Source organism: Peromyscus eremicus, chromosome 17, assembly GCF_949786415.1.
Source record: "Peromyscus eremicus chromosome 17, PerEre_H2_v1, whole genome shotgun sequence".
NCBI classification, from domain to species: domain Eukaryota; kingdom Metazoa; phylum Chordata; class Mammalia; order Rodentia; family Cricetidae; genus Peromyscus; species Peromyscus eremicus.
Window position 1 is genome coordinate 53108221 of NC_081433.1, and position 18987 is coordinate 53127207.

At 47.0% G+C, this 18987-nt stretch overlaps 1 protein-coding gene across 1 annotated transcript; it reads right to left on the reverse strand.

Moving 5' to 3' along the window:
• Positions 1–5861: 5861 nt before the first annotated feature.
• On the reverse strand, positions 5862–7247 carry Trim75 (tripartite motif containing 75). Its single transcript, XM_059244466.1, has one exon. It carries the CDS (start codon positions 7245–7247, stop codon positions 5862–5864), a length of 1386 nt encoding a protein of 461 aa, XP_059100449.1.
• Positions 7248–18987: the final 11740 nt, after the last annotated feature.

Consider the following 18987-nt stretch of genomic DNA (forward strand, 5'->3'; position numbering starts at 1 on the left):
TGTCGAGAAATAGAATGCCAAGAACTCCTGGGGCAATGGGAGCCCAAGTGGTAACGTGGTGACACCTGTAACACGGTGAGACCTTCCATGGGCCAGAGTTGAGAGACTCGGGAAATAGTCTGCTGCTTTCACTTCAGTTTGCCCTTCTTCAAGGAGTTGCCGTGTATCTGTCTATTACACTGTGATTTCACCAGTGCGTTTAATGAGCTGAGCGTGGTGGCTCAGACCTGTCATCCTCCTCTTTGCGAGGCAGACATAGGAAGGTCAAGACTGATCAGGTCCACAGAATGAGTTTCAGGCCAGCCGGGGCTACAAAGAGATCCCGTCCCCTCCAAAAAACACCCCACAAAAAATAAAAATGTGTTAAAGTATAGGAATAAGACCGCCTGTGGGTTAAAATTTGACCAAACGGTGCTGGTGAAATGGCCCAGTAGGAAAAGTACTAGTTATACAAGCCTGGTGACCTGAGTCACCAGGAACCGTTGGTGGAGGAGAAGCCAACTCTTGAAAGTTGTGCTCTGGCCTTTAAATTCTCAACATGGCTCTCTTGTGTGTGTACCGACACACGTCACATGCACACCACACAAATACACACAATACTACAGGTTTTCATTGTCCAAATAGGAAAAAGATTCTTGTTGGTCTTGGATTATAGTTCAGAATTGTCATGGGATTCAAATGTCAAGTCCATTTATCTCTAGGTATTATTAAACAGATTAATTCTTGCAATGAAAATGAAGTGTTTTCATGTGGCAATACTTCTCCTAGAGCTCCTTTTGATCAATTGGTACCTTTGTTTTTGGTTTTTGAGATAGGACCTCATGTTGCTAGGGCTGGCCTTGGAATCTCTTGCTTCCATCTCCCAGTTGGTGAGATCATGAGTCAGGTCTCTCTGCCTAAAATTAGAAAGACTTTTCCCTGAGGGCTTATGAGTGCCATCTCTGTTCTGCAGGTTGCAGTCTGTAGCCCTGCAGAATTATAACATAATTATATCGGGATATGATGGATGCAACCTGACAGGCAAGGACTGTTCATTCGATCCTACAAACTCTTGCTTGTGGACAGTAAATTCCCATTTCCTTTAGATACAGCCACTGCAGGGGCATTCTAAAAGTTTTCCTCCCCCAAGATAAACATATACATGCCTTCTGCCAGTAATGTGGTGGAGTCCCCAAACAGTAATAACATTCACATATTGAAACCACATCGTACTTAAGAGTTGGCAGGGGCTGGAAAGATGGCTCAGTGGTTAGGTGCGCAGACGGAGCCTGCGGAAGAGGGAGTTCAGTTCCCAGACCCAGCTTGCCGTTTCTTCTATGAATGAAATTGGTGTCAATCCCAGATCTGTGGCCTTTCATTACTCTCTTGTGACATGCACCCCAAATCCTTTGCTCATCCTTCTCCTGGAATATTCTTGGGATTTTTGTTGTTGTTGTTCTTAAGGCAAGGTCTCAGGTAGCCCAGGCTGGCCTCGAACTCCCTATGTACTCAAGAATGACCTTGAACTTGTGATCCTTCTCCCTGCATCTCTCAAGTGCTGGGATTGCAGGCATCCCCATCCCTGTCCCCTTTATGGGACAGGAAGTGAGCTCCGCCCTTCGTGCGTGCTACCAACCGAGCTTCATCTCCAGCTCCTTTGTTCTTTTCCCTTTTTTTGTAAATCTTTAACATGCTTATTTTTAATTTAATGACTTTAATAAAATTATTGTTTAGTGTACCTACACAGAATAGAATTCCTTGAAATATGTGTTTTTATTAAATCTTATTCTTTTTCTTTTAAATAGGTTTTTAATTTTACTGTGTATAAATGTTTTCCCTGCTTATATGCCTGTGTAGTGTGTGTGCCTGGTGCCCGTGGATACTAGAAGAGAGCATCAGATCACCTAGACCTGGGGTTACAGGTGGTTGGGAGCCATCATGTGAGTGCTGGGAATGAAACCCAGGTCCTTTGGAGGAGCATCCAGCATGGTAACCACTGAGCCATAACTCTGGCCCCAGGGCATCTGATTCTGATCAACTCCCTTCTTCTCCAAACATTTATATTTTAACTCAGCAGTCAGAGATCTTTCTTCCTTGTACATTATTGTTTTATGTGTGTGAGTGTTTTGCCTGCATGTATGTCCATGGATCATGTGCATATCTGCTGCCTGAGAAGGCCGGAAGAGGGCATTCAACACACTGGAACTGACGTTACTGAGGGGTGGGTCACCATGGGGTGACAAGGCATCAAACCTGGATCCTCTGGAAGAGCAGCCAGTACCCTTTAACCACCGAGCCATCTGTCTAGCCCGAGATCTAAACCACAAGTTAGGTCATGTGACCGTGCACACACTTCCTTCTCAAAACCAAAGGGCTGACAGTGAAAGTCCTCCGGAAATCAACTCCTCTCCCGACTCCACCGTTTCCCCTAGTTCTCTGCTGGCGCTGCTTTACTCCTGCTTCGGTGGTTCGGACTGCCAACCACGCTTCCACCTCAGGACCTTTGCACCTGCTGTTCCCTTGGCCTAGAGTGATCAACTCTCACATCTTCTTCATCTCCTTTGTGTCGCTGAATGAGGAAGTCGCACATCCTGGAAAAGTGGCTCGTTCGTGCCTGTCATCCTAGCACTTGGGCAGCCAAGGCAGGAAGATCAAGTCTGGGGCTGTCTTGGTTACACATGGAGTTCAAGGGCGGCTGGGGCTGCACGACACCCCATCTCAATAGCAGCCACCTGCAGCCTCGGTGTTGGGTCTGCGGCTCAGGGGCATAGTGTTTGCCTAGAGTAGTCGACCTCGAAGCTGGATTCTATCCCAGCACCCAAAATCAGTCGTCAGTCAAAACCACAGCCTCCTCCGAATGCTGGCGCGTGCTCACCCTCAGGACTGTAGCGGTCCCCAGCACCCATGGCAAGTGGCTCACAACTGCCTGACTACCTCCAGCTCCAGGGGATCTCACACCCTCTTCTGGCCTGGCACACGCAGATTCCTAAACGCAGACATGTACACATACAGCTAAATCAGAGAAATCTTTTATAACGAGAGAAATTCACAGGGAGCAGCTGGGCATGGCGGCTCATCTCAGTAACCGCAATACCCAGGAAGCTGGAACAGGACTGCTTCAGATCTGGGGCTAGCCTTTGCTGGAGGGAGACCCCGTCTCAAAAACAAAAAGTCGTAACTAACTACTCTTCTAGCCCAGCCTTGTGGTCCAGGCCTGTCATGTCAGCGTGTGGAGAATCAACAGTTGGGATCACCCTCAGCTATATAGTGAATCAGAGGACAGCCTGGAACAACAAAAGACGCTATTGTATGCTAACTGAAAATGTGACTGATTCACCTCTGCCCATCCGACTGCACCAGTGCTTGGGCCATTGGGGCAGAAGGCAGATCCAGACTAGAACACCAGGGTACAGAGTGTTGCTACTGATGACATCATTGGGGAGGCCCTGGGGTCCTTTAATGAATGAGGAAGAGTATACATTTTAAAAATTAATTTTATGCATCTGAGTGTTTTGCCTGCATATATGTATGCGTGTGCACCTGTACATGCCTAATCCCCGAGGCCAGAAGAGGGCATCCTATTTCCTGGAACCCACAAGGTTTAGGGAGAGAACCAACTCCAGCACATTGTCCTGTGTCTTCCACTTGACTGTCGTGGTACAGGTGCCCAACCATAAACACACACAATAAATGTAATTTTGATGAAAGGTCCCTTCTGGACCTGAGAAACAGCTCAGTTGGTAGACTGCCTGCCTGTTATGCGTGAAGCCCTGGGTTCCGTTCTTCACAGTGCATACAGCTGGGGATGGTAGCACATGCCTATAATTCCAGCACTTGGGAGGTGGAGGAAGTGCAAAAAGCCGCCACCACCCCTACCCCCCAAAAGCAAAAAAACAGATTTTCCTGCTTCCGTCTCCTAAGTGCAGAAATACGGCCACAAGCCACCAAGCCTGGACATTTAAGAATTAAGTGAAGGAAGCTGAAGAGATAGTTCTCAGTTAAGAGCACCAGCTGCTGTTCCAGAGGTCCTGAGTTCAATTCCCAGCAACTTCTTGGTGGCTCAACCATCTATAGTGGGATCTGATGCCCTCTTCAGGCATAAAGGCATACATGCAGATAGAGCACTCATAGATAAAATCAATCTTAAAAAAAAAAAAAGGATTAAGTGAAAAACTATGAGAAGACAATAGTGATAACTCCAGACCATGAGGAACAACCTTTACATATAGAATCATTTTTCTTTTATTAAAATTAAATTTAATGGATAAAAACGGTACGTTAAAAGGAACCTTGTCACATTCCAACATGTGTACATTTGTAGTGTGTAACTATCAGGTGACAATTACCTTTTCAAACATTTGTCTCCCTTTCTGGTGACAACTTCCCAAAGGCTTTCCTGTGGCTTTTTGAAATAGAAAGTACATTATCACTGTCTATAATCACCCCACTTTGCAAACGGACAAGGTACTTTGTGTTTGCTCTAACTGTAACTTGGTGTCATTTAGTAGTCCCTTTCTCTCCCTTGTTCACTTCTCTGTCAAGGACCAATTTGAGGGCCTGAGTTGGCTCCACGGGCAAAAGGGCTGGCCATGCAACTGTTTCCTAAATACTAAATGCTATCCTGGGACATATGATGAAGAAGAGAAGTGTCTCCTGACCTCCACACCCTCAATCTGTCTCTCTCTCTCTCTCTCTCTCTCTCTCTCTCTCTCTCTCTCTTTCACACACACACAATAATTTTTAAAAATTGCTTTAAAAACCCCACAAAATTTATCGAGACATAAAGGCATTTGCCTGCAATCCCAGCTACTGGAGAAGTGGGGGCGGGGGCGAAGTGTGAGAATAACAAATTCAGGATTAGCCTGGACAACTTAAGACCACATCAGAGTCAGACATGGTTGATGATGTTAGTTCAGTGTGGAGCACTTTCATAGCATGCTCAAGGCCCTGAACCCAGTCCCTCGTAGTGGACCTGGAAGGGAGGGAGGGAGGGGAGAAGAAAATGGGGAGAGACAGAGGGTAACACCGAGATTTGATGACTAAAATGAAAACCCGGGAACATTTTTCAACTTTAGAACTCTGCTATTGTTAATCCAATTCCTTATTAATATTTAAAATGTTTCTGAGATTATAAGGAAACTAGGCTATCTTCAAATACAAATTTCAAAGGCTGGGTATCTGTGGGACACAGGTTGGACTGTCAGGAATCCAATGTCAGCCAAGGTGAGCCTCTACTATGTATCAAGTTTGAAACTAGCCTAGACTACATAAGACCCTCTCAGATATAAAATAAATACATTCTTAAAACTCCTATCTCTTTCTGAGGTGGGTTGGGCTGGTGATGCAAGGCTGTAACGCCAGCCCCTTGGGAGTGCTGAGCCAGGATGGGCTGCAGAGTTAGTTGCGTCCAGCCCGGTTGACTCACCAAGACTCTCTCACAGATGGAAAGGTTGAAGTATATAGCTCGATAGTGTATCATTTGCTAGGCATGGGGTTTAATAGCAAAACTTTCGTCAGATTAAGACTTAGAAGTTTAAAAATGCATCTGTTGCCTGACATGTTGATCCATGCCTGTAAACCCAGAGTACAGGAAGCTGAGATAGGGTTGTGTACAGTAGCCAGACTGGTCAGCATATCCAGTTCCAGGCCAGTCGGGGCTAGCAAAAACTTGCCTCAAAAAAATAAAATAAAATAAAAAATAGAAGAAGAAGAATGTAGGGCTGAGAAGCTCACACCTATAATCCTAGCAAGAAGTAGTTTAGAGGAGCACAAATTCAAAGTTCTTCTCAGCTGTATAACAGCCTTGGGGCCAACCTGGGTTGGGGGCAAGGGAGTATTGCCCATGAGCAAACCTGTTCTAGTTAAGGCTACGCTGTGAGTTTTCACTCAGCATCTGTGGCAGAGCAGAGGCTAAGAGGTTCGGAATTATTTCCTACGTAGAAATAAGGGCAAACAGGCTCAGTAAAAGTGTCCCTGATAGTACAGATGTGAGATTTCTCAGGCATCCTATAAAAGGAGACCTCTCCCAGCTCATAGTCCAGGAAAATGCCAATGACTCTGGGCCTTGTGGCTTTCAGCTGAGAACACTTTGGGGCTGCTCCTCCTGAGACCTCGAAGCAGTCACCCTTCCAGACAATCATCCAGCACCCGGGAGGGATCAAGGACTGCCTTGCCCCAATGGAAAGATTGGCTTTGCAGATTCCAACAGCCCACTCGGACTTCTCTCCTACCTTTACCGCCCAGAAATGTCTCCCAGAACTAAAATACGGAGACCCCAACACAACATGGCTCTTGGTAAACCTTTTTAAAGAACCAGGAACACGTTGTTTTTTCTGTGAAAATGTAACACATTTTTTATCCTCAGAAACAAGCAGGTTTCGATGGGCTGTGTCCGGGTCTAGAGTTACTTGAACTGTAAATTGCTGTATAATTTTTTGTAGCGCTGAATACTGGAGAGGAAAGGTGTATGCTTCTCTTCTTAACTGAGGTGAAAAGATGTCTGGGTTACTCACACTCTCGTAATCCTTGTAGAAATTCTTGACTGTCGACAGCAGATCTACTTCTGAGGACGTCTTGCCTGCCACCGCAAGGTTCAGGAGACTTTTGAGTGTAGAAATCCGTTTTTCAAATGCCTCTATATTTGTGCTCAGTTTCTGCCTGATATCCCTCTCTTCCTCCTTTAGCCTGGAGAAAGCCGCATGCTGTTCCCGATCCAAATACCGGTTGAGCCGCTCAAACTCAGAGTTCAGTTTACACCTCTGGGCTTCTGCCTGCTCCCTCAAGGCCTGGGTCCCGTCATCTTGAATGCGTCTTAACTCTTCAGCCTGTCTCATTTCCCTCTTCAGAAGCTTGCGTAAGCCCCAAAGCCTTTCTCTGTGATGAGAGGCAGCCCGTGCAATGGATGTTACGTGGTGGCTGTTGTGGCTCTGTGGCCCGACGCACCGGTCACACAGCAGCTGCAGGTCATCTTCACAGAAGAGGGTCAAGACCTGGTTGTGCCTCTCACAGCTGGTTCTGGTCTCCTCAATCTGGCTTGCCCTGTTTTGGAACTGCTGGACCATTTTAACCATCTCCCCAAGCTGAGCATTGCTTGTGATGTTCTGCTTTTGGCAATCACTTCTACAGACGGGACAGGGTACGACTTCCTGTTCCCCAAAGAAGTTATAGGCACAAGAGTGACAGAAGTTATGTCCACATTCTGTGGTGTCTGGTTCGGTCAGAGCATCCAGACAGATGTGGCACTTGCTCTCTCCTTGGAGTCTGACCATGTTAAATGCCCGTGACATCAGGCTGGAGAGAAAGGTCTGGACCTGGGTGGGCTGTCTTCTGAAAGTTGGCTCTGGGGTACTCTGCAGGGACAAGTGGACTCACTTGTCCTGCCGTTTTCACAGTCCCTCCTGGAATGAGCTGTGGCCCCACTGATGTCTCCCGGGCTGCCTACAGTGGTAGAAGCCTCGAGTCCTTCGTGTTTTTAGACTCTGAGTTGCAGCTGCCAACGAGGTCCTTTGCATGGGCCCACAGCTCAAGTGGACAGCTACTTTTCTGGATTCTGGCAACTCACAGATGGTTTGAGTAAAAAGAAATTTCTTTAAAAAAAAAAAAAAAGTTACTTCAGATGGTCCTAGGTCCCACTCAGTACCTGACTCCCGTTAAACTTAGAGTGGCATCACACATCCCAGTCTGTCATTCCCAAGCCTGGAACGCTGAGCTCTAGCCCCTCTGACCACTTGACACCCCAGCCCATCTGTTTACCAGTCCCTCCAGCCAGGGCTGACAGAGCCTGGGCTAGACTGACAATAAACAATGCATGAGGCAGCCTTGATTAAATGTCCCTCCCTGTGAGATCCTCTGGCTTCCACCTCCCAAGTGCTGAAATTAGAGAACTGGGGTCACAGGAGTCCTGATGGGGATCGAACTCGGGGCCTCAAGGAGGCTAGGCAAACACTATACAAACTGAGCTATATCCCTAGCCCATATTTTTTGTTGTTTGGTTTTGTTGTTATTGTTTTGATTTGTTTTGTTTTGTTTTCTTGAGCAAGGTCTCACTGTGCAGCTCAGGCTGTCCTGGAACTCACTCTGTAGATCAGACTGACCTCGAATTCACAGAGAGCCTGGACTTCTGCCTCTGAGTGCTGGGCTGAAAGGTGTGTATTCAGTTTGGATCTTTTGACACAGTCTCATCCTGTGGCAAGGGATGGCCTGGGACCCCTCCCCCTCCCCTGGGTACACATACAGCCTAGGCTGGCCTTGAACTGGAAACAATGCTCTTTGTTTCCAGCTCCTAAATGCTGGGGTTACAGCCAAGTAATATCGGTTGGGGGCTTTTGTTTTAATGTTGCCAGAGATGAAATCCAGCTTGGGGGAAGCAGGAGTTACATCCAGAATGCAGTTACATCCCAACCACCAACCAAACTTTTGGAATCAGGCAAATAAGGATCGTCTTGCTATATAACCTTTCACCTTTCTCTACTCTTTCTAAATGAAAAAAAAAAACATGCCAAGTTTGATTTTCATTTTTTACATTTGTTTCTTTATAAGTGAATGTACCACAGAAGACCTTATGGAATAAAAACCCAGAAGACAGATAACCTTAGAACACACACAAATTCAATAAAAATAAAGCCCTGCAGGGTGTGATGAGATGTACCTTTAATCTTAGGTAGAGGTGGAGACAAAGGCCATCCTGCTCAAGGTCCTCTTCTGATACATAGCTGAATTTGAGGCCAGCCTACCTCAAAACACTAACTGCTCGGGAGGAAAAGGAACTTGCTGGCAAGCCTTATGACCTGAGTTTGATCCTAGGGACCCACATTTTGTCCTGGGACCAACAAACCACACGTGTACCAGGGCACACATACACGTGAATGATCAAATAAATGTAATTAAAAAGAACAAGCAAGCCTACACAAATTTTCAGTGTTCACTCTCTGTTTTTCTTTGAGACAGGTTCTCACTAACCCCTGCTTCCTTGCCTGAAGCTTACAGTGTAGACCAGGTTGGCCTCTGCCTCTACAGTGCTGATATTAAAATGCATGTCACCTGGGCTGGAGAGATGGCTTAGAGGTTAAGAGCATTGGCTGCTCTTCCTGAGGACCTAGCTTCGGTTTCCCAGCACCCACATGGCAGCTCACAATTATCTGTAACTCCAGTTCCAGGGGATCCAACACCCTTCACACAGACATGCAAGCAAGCAAAATACCAATGCACACAAAAAAATCATCAAAAAAATAAATTAAAAATAAAATGAAAAAAAAAAAAAGGTATATGTCACCGTGCCCAGCCTCAGTGTTTACTATTAAAATATCACTACTTGGAGGATGTAGCTTCATAGAGGGAAAAAAATTGTAAGGGTAACCTTGGCTGTTTATGAAACTTGAGGCTAACCTGGACTGCTTGAGACCCTGTCACTCCCCCCACCCAAGCAAAAAGTGGTGGTGTCCAAATGTAATATCAGGACTTACGAGGCAAAGGCAACCTTGTGTTCACATAGTGTCCCTGACCAGTCAGGCCAACAGAGGAGACCTTGTCCCCAACACCAACCCACAAAAAATGTTTATGAAGCCCATGAGAAGAGAATACCTTCAAGTGGATAAGGTGCTTGCTTTGGAGCCTAATGACTTGAGTTCAACCCCTAGGATCCACATGATGGGAAAAAAAAAATGACTCTTACAAGTGGTTCTCTGATTTCCATAAGTGTGCAATCCTACCAAGCATGGAGAACAGGATGCTGGGGATGTAGGTCAGTGGTGGAGCCTTGGCGTAGCATGTACAAAGCTCTGGGCCCCCCATTTCCAGCACCTAAGAAATTCATTGAGACAGAAGCCCTCTATGTTGTCCCAATCTCCTGCAACTCCCTGCGTAGCCCAGGCTGGTCTGGGTGCTGGGATTACAGGCAGATGGCCCCCAATCAGCTTGCTATATTACCTTACATCCTCCTGAAGAGTCAGGGGAGACCTTCCTAACCAAACAGAAGTAGTAACAGCAGAATGTAGGCATGCTGCTTCAGCCCCAAGGCTTAAATCCAGCTGGACCTGGCTCCCCAGCTCCTTTCTGTCCTCCCCCAGTTCAGATGTCATTCATCCGGGTTCCCCTTTTATCCCTAAGGTGGAATCATCAGTGTGCTGGCTAGTTTTATGTCAATGTAACACACGCTAGAGTCTTCGAAAGGAGGGGGCCTCAATTGAGAAAATGCCTCCATAAGATCCAGCTGTAAGGCATTTTCTTAATTAGTGATGGATGGGGGAGGGCCCAGACCATGATGGGTGGTACCAGCCCTGGGCAGGTGGGTCCTGGATTCTATCAGAAAGCAGGTTGAGCAAGCCATGAGGTCAAGGAAGCAGCATTCCTCCATGGCCCCTGCATCGGCTCCTGCCTCCAGGATCCTGCCCCATGTGAGTTCCTGTCCTGACTTCCTTCGATGATGAATTGTGATATGGAAGCATAAGTCAAATAAACCCTTTCCTCCCCAAGTTGCTTTTGACCATGGTTTATTATAGCAACAGAAACCCTAAGATAATCAGACACCCATTTTGTAAAAAATAACCCTCTTTGAGTTCAGATCTGTTTCTTCACGAACTATCCAAACAGCAATAGATCCTGTCTCATAGTCAAATTCACAAGCAATCAGTTCAAGGCCTGACTTCTGGTAGGCACCAGTTCAACATTTTTTAACCTAGCATGGTCAGCATGGTCACACAAGCCAGTGCTTGGGAGGCTGATGCAGGGGGATCATAAGCTTGAACACAATTAGGCTGGCTATACAGCAAAAGACAGTCTCAAAACTAAATGGCTGAACACATATTTGTTGAGTTTGACTTGGTGAATTAAGTTTTTGCATTCTATGGGTTGTGTGACCTAGGGCAAGCCACTAGCTAGCTTCTACAGGCTTTAGTCTGCCCTTTGTAGGTGACCAGAACAATTACACTCAGAGAAACGAAGAATCGAGAATGTTCAGGCTCTGCGGACATTAGCACCGTATCAATAAGCACCATTACTAGGACTCTGATCAAACCCCCAGCCCGTCTCTTCCCAGCTTTGAACAGAAATCATGCCTCTCTGTAACATCTGGGAGGAGGGGTCCAGACTTCCTTCACAGCACCCCCAGGTCTGCCAGACGCAGTCATTAGTCCTTTCTGACCCCGTGAGGATGTCTTTTAAGTATCGTGATGCCAAAAGCCACAACAGACAGCGTAAGATTTAAATAGCCCAATCTGTTCAGGTTCCCTCGAGAGGCAGAGCTCCCCCTTGACACACAGGAACCTCAGAAGATCCCCGGTCTTATTTCAACCCGGCCTCCACCTCCCGCTTCACCCTCAGCTCCCCGCTTGCTTTGAGCAATCGGCTCTAGGCAGTGCCTCTCAGCAGCAGAAGCTATGCCCTGGGCTTTCCACACACATTTATGCCGAAGAGGCAAGCAGGGAAAACTGCACCCAGACAAAAGCAGTGTTTCCCGGGCGCGCGGGAGGCGCGGGAATAAAGAAGTTGGTGAGTTTTCTTCTAGGAGTTCTTGTCTAACCTAGAAGTTGTGTTCTTCGAACCCCACTAGGATTACAGGCAGGTTTATGCAATGGCGGGAATCAAACCGTGGCTTCTTCTATAGGTACATGATGCTAGGCAAGCATTTTACCAATTGAGGTGCATCCCTACTCCCCTCTAAGAAATAAGCGTGCTGCATGCCTGTAATCCCAGCAGAAGGCAGATCGCGGAGTTCCGGAACGTCCAGGGATACACAGAGAAACCCTGTCTTGGAGAGAAGGCTAGGATGTAAATGCTAAAGCCAGGCATCGTGGCCCACAACTTTGATCCCAGGCCTCGGGAGGCAGAGACAGGAGGATCTCTGTGAGTTCAAGGCTCCAGGCCATCTAGAGCTACGTACATAGTGAGACCCTCTCTCAAAACAAACAAATGTTAAGTGTTAATAGTAAAACCAGCAATTGGGAGCTGCTTTTGTGGAGGGCCCTGAGTCCTCCCTTGAGGGCATAGGTATATAAATGAAGAAAAGGAGGCTGCCTTTCTATCTTCCTTTTCTGTCTGTCCCTTTTTTTTTTTTTTGGCTCAAGGCATAAATATAAATCTTTGCCCTAAACGTGCAAAGATCACCTTGGATCCCAGGAAGAACAAACCCAAGACAGAAGCCCCCAACTCACACACATACCCCATGAGGACCACCCCTACCGTGATGATGAGGCTGCACCCTGAAGCTTGAGTGATCATCTGCCAAGAGCCAGATTCGATCCCTTCAAGAGTGACAGTGAAGAGGGCCTGTGACCGTATCACGCAACCAAGGCTGAGGTCAACCGACCAGACGCTCGCACTTCAGCCAGGACCAATTAATTAGAATGCCTATGCCCCACCCTAAGTTTGCCGGTACTTAAACCTGGAGCTCACACCAGTAGCCCAGGGCTCCCCAGGTGATCAGCCAACACTCTGCCAACTCAGTTATATGCTCAGACCCACGTAGTTGAGTTAATTTATTGAGCCTTGTAGCAGAAGGATGGCCTTGAAATCTGGATTCTTCTGCCTCCACCTTTCTAGGAACTGGAGTAAACTCTACCACCCCTGGCTTCAATCTCCATCCTTATTCTTCAGCTTTACTGGTCTCTTTCATTTGTATATGGTGGACACTTAGTGGGACCAGCCTGCTGGCCCTACCTAGGTCAGGCTTTTCTTCTGAAAACCTAGGCGGCAACAGCTGAACATTTCTCTCTAGCTGGGATAGTTCTAGCAGTCAGACTGTTGGCACCTGTGTGCTGAAGGGGTCTTGTTTGCACCTGTAGCCGACATCTCCGCATTCACAGTTCCAGAAACAAAATCAAGGTTCAGGTCTAACTCGTGGAGCTCAGGACTGCACCTGCTCCCCCCTCACCGGCTCATTCACCACCACCCCACCCCCACTTCTGTCGTCCCCCCTCTCCCCCTGCAGCCAACCTCCCCGCTCCTTCCCAGAGCAGCATTGGCTTTTTTTTTTTTTTTTTTTTTTGGTTTTTCAAGACAGGGTTTCTCTGTGTAGCTTTGCGCCTTTCCTGGAACTCGCTTTGGAGACCAGGCTGGCCTCGAACTCACAGAGATCCACCTGCCTCTGCCTCCCAAGTGCTGGGATTAAAGGCGTGCGCCACCACCGCCCGGCAGCATTGGCTTCTTAGCTCTAGCAAAACTCCTTAGCTGTTAGGCATCTGTCCTTGGCCTCATTCCTTTACTCAAGAGCCCGGTGGGCCCTCCACACTGTCCTTAAAAGTCACACCCTTCTCCGAGGACACATAGGTTGACTGACTGACTCCCCACCCCCACCCCCCAACCCCCACCCCCACCCCGCCTCCTCATGGCATGTGTTACTGTGGGGAGTGTATTTGGCTTCATTTAGGTTCTACTGAGGCACAGGCAGATCACAGATCACTAGCCTGGGGGCAGACCTTATGAAGGAAGGAGAACATAAGAGATAGTACAGGAAGAGGTGTCTCTTCCAGAGAGGCCGAGTGGCTGGCAGGAGCAGGAAGCGTCGACATTCGACAGAGATCCTGAAATTCTCCAAGGCACTTTTAGATTTGAGCCATAGTGTCCTGGAGAGTTCTCTGTGCTGTGACTGTTTTGAAGTCACCGAAGTATGATGAGTTATTTTGAGACAGGAGTCTCCGGAATGCATCTAGTCCTAGTAAGTCGTTAGGGAGGCTGAGCGGGGAGGGCTGCTAGAGCCTCTGGCACTGAGATTTCTAACTCTCCTGTTACCCACAGTCCTCGGGCTCTGTCGCAGGCACAGGCATCATGGCACATATATGGGGCCAGGTGGGAGGTGTCAGAGGGCAATTTTTGTGAAGTTGGTTCCTCCTTCGACCTTCACATGGCCACCTGAGATCAAACTCAGGTCCTCTGGCTTGGACTGGCATGGCAAGCCCCTTTTCCTGCTAAACCATCTTGCTGGTCCATTATTATCGTTTTAAAAGAGCCCTTATGTTTCAGAGATAGACTTTGAAGGATCTCTGTAGCCCAAGCTGGCCAGGGACTATTTTACCCCCTTTTAGCTCAACTTGACCTTGAATTTAGTCTTCCTGCCTCAGCCTCTGAGGAATGGGATTGCAGGTGTGAGCCACCACACACGGACGATGCTCACTGTAGCTAAAGGTGATTTTGAGCTGCCTTGTGGGGAACCGAACCCAGGTCATCCGAAGTGTTTCGACCACTGAGCCATGGCTCCAGCTCCCACGTCTTTTTACTATAGAATATGAAAGTGTCCCAACATGTCCCTCCTGCCTCATCACAGTCTCAGCCTCCTGCCTGTCTAGAAACATAAGCCTGAGCCACCAAGCCAGGTGTGGCCACCCTTTAGCATGATTTGTAGTAAGAAGCCAGGAACACCCTGTTCCTAGGATCACTCAGCAGCACCTGAGCCTCCTTCAGTTACTGGGTTAAAAAAAAAAAAAAATCAATAAACAATCAAGAAATAAATCAACCTCAACACATTGGGAAGAATTCAGTTTATTCTAAATACTTAACTCCTGGTACCCCTTAAGAAAGCTTACCACTAAGAAAGAATCCCTCCTCTATTCCTTTGATACCTCTGTGGATGTTTCTCCCCAACCCCCTGGACCCATGGGTTCTGAGTTCACAGATCTAACCGACCTCAGATGTAAAACATTTGGAGGAAGCTAGGCTTGACGGTTTATTATGCCGTAGAATCGCGGTGCTCAGCAGGCTGAGGTGGCAGTCCCGCCAAGAGGCCCAGGCCAGTGTGGCGACCAACCTCGGAAGCACAAAAACAGAAGCAAGGAAAATATTTGGAGGCGTGTAAAGTCACAGGCTCCTCACATGTGCTTTACTAGCAGGCCGGCTCTGGCTTTCCCGTCACTTACATTGCGTTCGTTGTTAGAAGTCATGTTGAAATGTTTTAGAAGGTTATTAGAAATTCCTCGCAAATCCTTCATTTGTGTAGCCGACCTGCCTTCGAGTTCCCGATCTTCCCACTGGCTGGGATAGAAACGCTGGCTTCATGCCTGTTTCACTCTGTCATTTTACCTAAGGGCCTCGTATATCCACAGATCTGAGTACTGGGGGGAGGTCCTGCACTCATTTCCTTGGGAACTCCTCTAGATCACTCTTTCTAGATCTCACAGTCTGGAAGTGGCTTCTTGGTTCTTCGCGGAAGCCCAGAATCCTAACCTCCATAACCCGTAGCTAACAGAAATGACTGGTCGCTTGCCTTTTACATCAGTCAATGTTGAGTGATTTTTTTTTCCCCCATGTCACTGACTCTGGTTAGTTCTAGCTCATTCCTCTCTAGACTTCCTCATTTCCTTTTAAAACATATTATCACAGAAATCACTGCCGTGAAGCGCACTTGTCATTCCAGCTGTTCGGGAGACAGGAAGATCCTTAGTTCAAGGCGAGAGGCAGCTTGTTTCCAAAATAAAACAAGGGTGGGATAGATGATGGCTCAGTGAATAAAGACGCTCACCAGCAAAGCCTGATGAAGGCGTCTGATCCCGGGAACCCACATCAAGGTGAAGGAAAGAACTGTCTCCACGAGGCTGGCTTTGAACTCATGATAACTTAGATCAGCATGTGCTTAAGAGTATGCTGCAAATGTTCATGTGCAAACATTAGCTAGACCATGGAATCTATCTGAATGATAAACAGGAGCTCTGCGTATCTTGAAATTTTCTGTAAATTTAAATTTATTTTGCTTAATTGTTTAAATAATTTTATTGAGAGCAGCATGATGTGGCCTGTCTTTAGCTAACAGATCAATTTGGAGACACAAGGCTGAAAAGGCACAAATTTCTCACTCAACTTTTATTTATTTATTTTTAACTTTCTTGCTGTGTAGCCTGTGCTAGCCTAGTAATCAAAATCCTGCTGCCTCAGCCTTCAGAGTACTAAAGGTTACAGTGATGAGTCACTGTGGCTGGCCTGGCTGTGGATGTATGGGTAGAAATGTCTGCACAGCTGGTAGCCCAGACTCAACAGTGAGAGCTGAGCCTGTGTTGTGATGACGGATGATGGGACTGACTTTAGAGAAAAAAATAGCCCCTCTCTCTCTCTCTCCCTCTCTTTTTGGGGTGTGGGGGAGGGGAGGGGACAGATGGGTCTCATGTCTTCCGGGCAGACCTAGAGTTTATGTACTTCAGGATGACCTTGACCTTCCTTCCAGTCCTCCTGCTCCATCTGTCTATTCCTGAGATTATGCGCATGCACCATCACATCTGTCTGATGGGTCCCTAGAGACTGAACCCAGTGTCTCCTGAATGCTAGACGAGCACTCTACCAAAAGATCCACATCCCCAGCACCCGAACCACAGTTTAGCTACATGTATTTCAAACACCTGATACCTTATAATTTAATTCACTTTGACACTAACAGGAAAAAGTTAGATCCCACCAAGAACGCAGACCCAGAAGAGCCCCACTAGGGATGTTCATTGTAAATCCACACCTCTTATGCTGACCAACCGGCTATAGGTCAACTGTGGGGTTTGGTGATCTCCTACTGTGTAACTTCTAGGACACTCGTGGGGGTTATGTTAGCAGGGGTGAGGTCTGCCTGAGCTAGGGAATCACTTTACTTACACTTCCTGGGTCCTGATACAGGTTCCTGGAGTTAGCACAGAACTTTACTGATCCATGTCACTTTTGTTTGAGACAGTCTCCCAGGCTGACCTGGAACTCTGAGCAATCTTCCTGCCGAGCGCCAAGGCAGGACGCGTGCGCTGTCCTACCTGGCCTTTCATTCTGCTTCTGCTCTATGTCCATGGGTCCTGGTTCCCTTAAAAATATCAACAGGCCGGGCGGTGGTGGCGCACGCCTTTAATCCCAGCACTCGGGAGGCAGAGGCAGGTGGATCTCTGTGAGTTCGAGGCCAGCTTGGGCTACCAAGTGAGTTCCAGGAAAGGCGCAAAGCTACACAGAGAAACCCTGTCTCAAAAAAAAAAAACCAAAAAAAAAAAAAAAAAAAAAAAAAAAAAATATCAACAGGCAGACCTGTCCGTGGTGAATGACTAGGAGGTGGTAAGAGGGAACGTTAATGTTTTGTCTTCTGTCCCAGATTTTGGGTGTGTTAGCTTTTCCCGATGGGAAGTGAACCGACACATCTTCAACCCAGACAGGCCAAAGAATTCATCTCACCCAAGTCTTGCTTGGAGAACCAATTAGTCGGATGGGAGTTATAGGCGAAGCACATGTAACCCATGAGCAGATACGCCACCAAAAAGAATAAGTCAACCAAAAAAAAAAAAGTCATCATTCCAGCAACAGTTCATCACTGGTAGACACTGGAGAGCAGCAGGGCCTTGTGGGTTTACAGAGTCGCCCTGAGGTTTTCATGTGACCACGTGAGTCCCCGCCCCCACCAAGAGAGAACATTAGTGGGCTGTGTCTTATGGTCTCCTAGAGGTAACCCTGATTGCTTTGATTTTCACACAGCAACGGCCACATCACGCTTAAAGGCCACTTTCACAGTATTGCATGCTGGGGTGTTTTGTATAGCTCAATTTGGGAACACAAAATACATTATGTGCTTTAACGTTTTTTTACATTTATGTGTATGTATGTTTGTGAGTATGTGCGGGAGTGCTGTGGATTACCTTCGGAGGCCAAAGGTTGTCTTCTATGATCTGTATATGCACAACATGGAATGTGCGTGCCCTCATACCACACACATTTATATGAGACCCTGCATGAAACAATGCTCCAGACACAAGTCTGGGTTGAGGTTGGAGTGAAACAAGCCATGCATGATGATTCATGTGATCTCAGCAAATGGGAGTCAGAGGCAGGAGGATCATCACCTGTTCAAGGCCAGCCTGGCCTACAGAGCAAATCCAAACTTGCTACACTTGTAACTCTAGTAAGACCTGATCTAAGAAAAAAAAAGTGTCCATGTGCGTGCGTTTATTTTATTTGAGTCACAAGAACATTAGAGCTTAAAAGAAAAGCTTTGGAGCAGGTGAGGTGTAAATCATGGATGGCTACCTGGAGGAGGCAAATGGAGGCAAGAAAGGAGAAGCCACACTACTGAAGCTATCGTGGAGATCAGATTCATGGCTGGCAAGCAGCCAAATAATGGGGAGGGCCGTTTTAAAAACAGCATAAGGAAGCCCAAAACATTGGAAGGGCTGGGGGAGGACCCAAACTGTTAGGGAAAGCTTGCTTACAATATAGAAGAAATGAAGTTACACTTTTCAGAATAATTCAGAAAATTGGACAGACTTACAACCCTATAGCCTTGTAAGCTTTCACCTGTGTATAGTATTTTTTTTTATATGAAGAGGAGTTGGGGTTTAATTATGATATTTTAAGGGACCAGAAAGACGGTTTGGTGGTTAAGAATGCTCACTGCTCTTCCAGGAGAACTCGAGTTTGGTTCCCAGCACCTTCCTCTGGTGGCTCATACTCACCTGTAATTACAGCTCCAGAGGATCTGACACACACACACGTCTTCTAGGCTCGATACACACATAGGCGCGCGCACACACCCAAACACACATTCATGCACATGGACACACACATGTAGAGTGTTACAAGGCACTCAGAAGTGACACGGACTTCTCAAGGAAGTCAGATAACATAACACACGCCAAGTTTGGTTTCGAGCCCCTGAAGTGAGAGGTGCCCATATGAACTGCTTGTTTTCAGACTTTCAGACAGGATCTTCTGTGTAGCCCAGGCTGTGCTGGAACTTGCAGCAATCCCCCTGCTTCTGTCTAAGTGCTGGATTTAGATGTGGGGGCACCATGTCCAACCCATACGCTTGCCACAAATATTTTTTTTTTTTTTTTGGTTTTTTGAGACCATGTTTCTCTGTGTAGCCTTGGCTGTTCTGGAATTTGCTTTGTAGACCAGGCTGGCCTCAAACTCAGAGATCCGCCTGCCTCTGCCTCCCAAGTGCTGGGATTTAAGGTGTGCGCCACCACTGCCCAGCACAAATTCATTTCTTAATATTTACCTATGAGGTAAATATGGACAGAAAACAAGAGCCTGACATATTTGCACTTTTTTAAAATTTTACTTTTATTTAGCTCC

What these genes read in the sequence shown, in the direction of transcription:
- Trim75 (XM_059244466.1), bottom strand. Translation starts at nt 7,247, where the DNA reads ATGGTCAGACTCCAAGGAGAGAGCAAGTGCCACATCTGTCTGGATGCT.